The sequence below is a fragment of the Cryptotermes secundus genome, unplaced genomic scaffold, assembly GCF_002891405.2.
Source record: "Cryptotermes secundus unplaced genomic scaffold, Csec_1.0 scaffold661, whole genome shotgun sequence".
NCBI lineage: Eukaryota > Metazoa > Arthropoda > Insecta > Blattodea > Kalotermitidae > Cryptotermes > Cryptotermes secundus.
Window position 1 is genome coordinate 118859 of NW_019745089.1, and position 6688 is coordinate 125546.

General features: G+C 40.4%; 1 protein-coding gene across 1 annotated transcript in view; it reads left to right on the forward strand.

Moving 5' to 3' along the window:
• Window positions 1-6688, forward strand: part of LOC111874944 (discoidin domain-containing receptor 2) — a gene marked incomplete at its 5' end in the record, with an annotated part of 144583 nt that overhangs the window by 113544 nt on the left and 24351 nt on the right. Inside the window, 1 exon segment of the mRNA XM_023870829.2 lies at window positions 1473-1582. Within this exon segment, the coding sequence (XP_023726597.2) occupies window positions 1473-1582 (110 nt within the window).

The window sequence follows — 6688 nt, forward strand, 5'->3', positions numbered from 1 at the left end:
TGCGTGAGTGATACACACCTGATGATGGCCATTTAGGGCCGAAACATGTAGTGTGGAGGAGGAAAAAGAAGTAAAAACTACAATAAAATTGTTGCACTTAAGACGGTATTTGTCCATATATATTGTGTGAGTGTAACAGGATGCTGAAATATAATATTGCCAAATCTCATATCTTCTCATATTTTCTCTAGCTTAGGTCGTTTATCCAAGGAATCCGTCCAGGTCCGAGGCTTTGTGTTCATTTTCGTAACATAATTTCCTATACAGCGGTAAACCCCTTCAGTTTTTGTAGTCACTGCTGTGAGAGTCACGAATTCAGCATAAAATAATACATTTTAACTTGGAGGGACAGCCTTGAGGATGCAACTTCTCATCATGCTCGTTGCTTGTTGCTGTGCTACTTGTAATTTTTTTTAATACATGATACTTCTACGACATGATCCGAGCTTGTAAGGTCATCATCAGATAAAAACTTTTATGTAATTGCTGCACTGTATCGCCTTTTCTTGTTCATTGTTTGGTTGAAACTAGTTCCAGTTATTGTTGTTGCTGAATAATTGAACAGTAAGTTCAATTAATAACTGGGTCCACTTGGCACGGCGGCCAATGATTGGCCTATTGTAGCCTGCCCCGGGTGATTATGATGATGGAGAATTTGGTGGAATGAAAATTGGCAGGGAAACAGAAGTACTCGGAGAATACCTGCCCCAGTGCCACTTTTTCCACCACAAATCCCACTTGACCTTCCCCGGGATGGAACCCGGGCCGCCGCGGTGGGAAGCCAGGGACTAACCGCTTGAGCTATGGCGCGGTCTGTGATGGGGGGCAACTGGGTGCTGGAACCTTTCCTCAGCATCTGGGTCGTGCTGGTTTTTGACCTTCCTTTTATCGTGTGAAAGCTATTCTAGTTATTCTGGATATCACTCTCAGGGCTTTTATAGGTGAAACTGGATATTCAAATTTTATGTTGTATATATACATATATATAATATAATATAATATAATTCATCATGCTGGTGTTATTATTTTGCTGTAGCGGTTATATCTGCACAATAATTGGAACTAGTTTCCACCAAGTTTGAATTTAGCGATTACGGGGTCTAGTTTTAACCAAGTTTTAGAACAACGAAACAGAAAAAGCAGTACAGTGAAGCAAGCACTTAATTATTATCTACCTGATAATGACTTTACGATGTCAAACCATGTCACAGAAGTAATATGTATTAAGAGAAAGCGACAAAGTAGCACATCAGTTTTGCATGTGCAGGACAAGAAGTTGCATCTTCAGAACTGGCCTTGCAAATTAAAGCATTTAGATTCCTGTCGATTTGAAACTGTTTTATCTTTGTGACGAAAATATGCAGCGTTGTTTAATTATGTGTGCATGTAACGTTCCGCTGTGAAGGTCTGGAGCCCAGAATGTGTTTCCCTCTGCGGGCATCATTTATCACCGCCTTGCCCGTCTGTTCCAGGTGTATGTGGCAGAGGCTGACGGGATACCGGAGTATGGATCTGCAGCGTCCCTCGGGAAACGACTGGTGGCCGTCAAATTCCTCCTACACGATGCCTGCGAAAGAGAAAAGTAAGAACCCAGAGCCTATCGTGACCTTAGAAAAGCTTGTCTGAATTAAGGCCGTCGTGCAGTGCCTGTATCCCTTTTTCTTAAGTTCGGAGGTCATGCCATTGATCACACATCCTCATACCGTTAAAACTGGGCCAGAATATGCTGAGATATTTTGAAGATTATAATGAATATTTATTTTTCCTAAAAGCAAGTAAAAAATATCTTCACAAGTTGAGTGTACTTCCGGAGGAATTGTCCAGTGTCCGGCTTTTGTAAACATTGTGGTGAATCGTAAAATCAAGAGAAATCTTCAACATTTCTAGGAATATTCTGTGCCAGAGACTTAGTTCATTAGATAGCGGCCTCCGTAGTTTAGGGGTAATGTTCCCACCTCATGACTCAAGGTACGCGGGTTCAAACCCGGCGGAGGTCGTGGAATTCTTAAGGGCGGAAAAATTCAGGCAACAAGTCCTCCGGGAGGGACTTTAAGCAGTGGGTAAAAGATCCTCATGTCTCTAGGAGACCTCTGAGCAAAATTAGGCAAAAAAGTTTCCCGGCCAAGTAGTTTCCAATGCTTCCGGTAGATGGGGGAAGTATCGGGTACCGAGGGCCGACCTCGTTGGCTGAACGGGGCTGATAGCAAGCACTAGTACCGGTATGATATGGCGACTGGTAGAATATCAAAGGGGGACATACGATAGACTATTAGTCACGGTACATGGGAAAACCCACCCCCTCCAATAATAATAATAAATAGTTCATTAGATAGGTATGGGGCCCTGCAGAAGGATACCGACGTTTCGGAAGAACATGCTGCCTCCACCTTAAATTGGAGGTAGAATTAACCAGTATCACTGGCCATTCCGTATGTTAACAAAACGTCAATGGTCTTAGATACATCTTAAAAATTTTTTGGTATTACATTTTTACTTTATGTAACTGAAGAATGTTCTCATTTTGCTTAAAAATAATATCGAACTGAATAAACCTGCATGTTACAATTGAATCATTGAAATTAGTTCTAGTGAATTTAGAAGTATTCAAGTAAACTTTACTATATTTGTAAACAAGGAAGACGTTACTTTGAGATTAATATTTCTCCTATCCACATTGTCCAGACCGGTCCTGGGGCCCACCCAGCCTCCTACCCAATGGGAACGTGGGGGTCTTCTCCCCGGGGTAATGCGGAAATGGCGTCAAGCTGGCCACTCATCTCAAAGTAATGCTGAGGTCAAGAATATATGGACCCATAGCTCCATTGTCCATACGTCATCATGGAGTAATGCTTGATTAGTTAAGCACAGGGACAACTTTTAATAGAAATAGTGTTTTAAATTAGGATTTGAGGTTTTCATTGCGATGACTGTGGATGATATAGTCGTCTGGGTTGTGATGACGTGTAATGTGGAAAGCATCCGACGTTTCGGAGAAACGTATTGCACCCATCTTCAGGTTCGAAGAGTAATCCAAGCAAGAACCAATGGAAGTAGACGACAAATAGTTAGCTGTATGTTTTTCTCTGAACTGGAAGGTGTTACAATTCAAAAGCCCGTACTTCTTAGGATTAAAAATTTGTCTGACACAAACTTGTATGTATATAGTAGTGAGGCCTCACAATCCATATCTTTGAGAATTTGTGGACCAGCTTAGCTCCTTTTAGCTTCTCAAGAAAGTCTCTGCCACTTTGAATTGATTACTTAATGTTAAAATGACTATCAGGCAGAAAAATATCCATGTAATTTGGAATATAATTACGTTCAATACAGTACGGTATACAGATGGAAGAACGTAATAGCATTGCGGGTTAAGGTATTATGCTACAATACCGGAAGGTCGTGGGTTCGATTCCCAATGCGGTCATTGGATCTTTCAGCTGACTCAGTTCTTCCAGCCGCACTCTGGACCTGGGGTCGACTCAGCCTCTAACAGAAATGAGTACCAGAAATCTTCCTGGGGGGTGAAGAGCGGCCGGCCGGCGCTTAAGGCTGACGTCACCGCCATCTGTTAGCCGATTGTATAGACAGTGTGGGAGCCTCGACGTCTCACAACCCTATGGGCCTCCTCGGCCTGTTACAGGGATAGCATTTTTTAACAGTATACAAATACCCTCTAAGAAGTTTAATTTGTAATGTGCATATTCAAATTATGGGAATTATAGTATGCTCAGGGCCGCTTTATTATTCTTTGTGATTACTAAACAATGAAATAAGAACTTACGTAATTAGTCGGAAGGTATTCTTGCTTTCAATTGATTCACATTATTTCCATTGTAAGTAAGGTGAACTGTGGCTGAGAACACCTGCTGTTTCACGTGGTGTGCGATTGCAGAACTGGATACTCACGCAAAATGAAACAATTTCGGAACATATGGCAACCGCTGATCCGTTTCACGGTGCACGTGATTTAAAATTACAGATTCTCTTCCCTTTAGTGTGTGAATACTTAAAATTGGAGATATTATGTGATAGAAGTACTCATACAAAACATGAGAACATATGCCACAAACCTTTTAATTATATCACAGCTGGCTATAGTGGTTCCATATCAATCTGAAGCAAGCCTGTAAGCCTACTTTACTGCTGTAATTTTCCGTTTCTGTACTTCAGTAAAGCAAGTAAGTAAGTAAATTAAACCGCGGCGGCCTGGGTTCGATCCCGGGTCTGGTCAAGTTGGATTTGTGGTGGACAAAATGGCGCTGGGGCAGGTTTTCTCCGAGTTGCATCGGTTTTCTCTGCCAATCTTCTTTCCACAAATTTCTCCACAATCACCCTCACCTATCATCTGGGGCTGTAGAGTAGGCCATAAGTGGCCGCAGTACAAGGGACTTAGTCCCATACCACTAGCAATAAAAAAAGAGTAAAGTAAAGGTATCGCTGTAAGAGGCTATGGAGGCCCGCGACCTTCCGGCTTGTAGCATAGTGCCTCAACCAACTACGCTATCGCGTGCCCCTTCTGTACTTCAGTGCCTTTGAATTTTATAATATGTAAGCATTTGAGACCATTAAGTATACAGAATCTGATATACTTGAAAGACTTGAAGTCTTCTTAGCGATATCTCCCCGTGACGCTGTGTATTAGATATTTAACGACGTTTCGGAGGAGCTGAAGGTCGGAGCACTGTGTTTCTTCGAAACTCCTGTAAATACCTAACATACTTCGTATTGTTTTCCGTCTCAACACAACAGCTATCAAAATCTCATTCATATTTTCTGTGTATAATGAGTTTGTTAGTCTAAATGGCATGGCAGTGTGCCGCATGTTTCGGCTTATAAAGCCATTATCAGGCACTACACATTAACAGATATTTTCACACTATTGAATTGAGCTATATACGAATTCATATATTACAATATAATAACTATTATCAATGTATCTTACTTTGCACACAGGTACTGCATTCAACATTTCGTCTGAATTAATTCCAGTCTTATAAACGTATTAAAACTGCAATAAAAGTTTTACATTAAATGGATACCTAGAGATGTACGTAAATGTATTTATAATAAAATATAATAAATTTTAAGAAATAAAATACATTGAGAGAATAAATTAAATTGTTGTTCGTTATGTTCATGTTATTTGTCGTATTTATGTTGGTGTCTATTAGCTCAATTATAGCGTTATAATATGTAGTTATCCACAGGTGTTGTTTTGATTGTGGTCGGGCGTGTTTTCTCTATACTCCAATTTGATTTCCTTAAGGATCGGTTGCACTGTACGGAATCGATTGTTGCGATGTTGTATACTGTTTTATTCTTTGTTTTCCATGACCTGGTTTTCTTTACTTTATGGGTTTATCTACCTTTCGCGTTTCTACGCCTGGCTTCGTTGTGTGTTAGGTGTTAGTTTGTAACTGAGCTTTGGATAGTTGTTGTGTTTAGACGGAAAACAGAATGCATTCATTAAAGAATCTAACATACTGCATGGTGTGACATTCCAGAAAATAGGTACATCTTTTATAATTTAATTTCGTATTACATTCGAATATTAAGGAGTTGGGTATTTTTATTTTGTGCCCTGACACAAAACTAAGATGTCACCTCTTTCGTCCGTCATGCTGCATGGTCATTTTGTTTTGAGACTGATGGAATTTATCCTCCTGACAGTGTAATTCTTATTTCATTAGGCGTTTATTATCGAAAAATTACCTGATGAATTACGAAAGACGGATTTTAGGAACTTAACAAAATTGTGGTGATTTAGCACAAGGTGAACTACCAAAAGCTTTCAGAAGTGTGAGGATGGAAAGCAGGTTGGTGATTGATACATGTTAATGATTACGGCAGCGTAGTTGATTGAGACTATGCTACAAACCAGAATGTCGCGGGTTTGTATTCAAAGGAGGCCATTGGATTTTTCAATTGACCAATTCCTTCCAGCCGCACTGTGGCCCTGGGTTCGACTCGGCCTCTAACAGAAATGGGTACCACGAACCTTCATGGGAGCAAGCGCGTAAGGCTGATTTCACCACCATCTGTGAGCCGATTGTCTATGGGAGCCTCGACCTCTCAAAACCCTATGGGCCTATTACAGGGGCAGCTTTACTTTACCTTACCTTTTAGTGATTACTGTCGTCCAAAATGCGTTCAAGAAATAAAGTTCCAAAATAAGACTTAATAGCAATTCCAATATCTGAGTATGCTTGTCTTCCATTCAACATTCTTTCAAAATCCATTGATAAATTTTGGAGGGGATAAAGGCATATACAGTCAAATATAGGCATGTTTTGATAGGAGTTATAAGAAAAAATGTTATTGTTAAGCGTCTCATCACAAAAATGCAGGGGAAATCTTAATAATGAATCTGTGTAAATGTTGTGAACTTCATATATCAGGAGTAACATTGATTGATTGATTGATCAGTAATCTGTCAGACGACAGGTCCACAGTCTCTTCCAAAACAGTTCCTCCACTTAATGTGATCTTCTGTTTTTGGAAGGAGACTATCCAGGAAAAGTGATAATGTGGTAGTTTTTCCATTTGCTTTCCACATCGCAGTACAACAGCCGTTCAAACCACTCTGGTCACGCCTGTTGCTATACGAACTTGAACCATCTCGAGCATCATTTGTTCTGTGCTTCAAGTCGCTGCTGATGACGCTGCTTCCGGCATCAGTTTTTGGTTT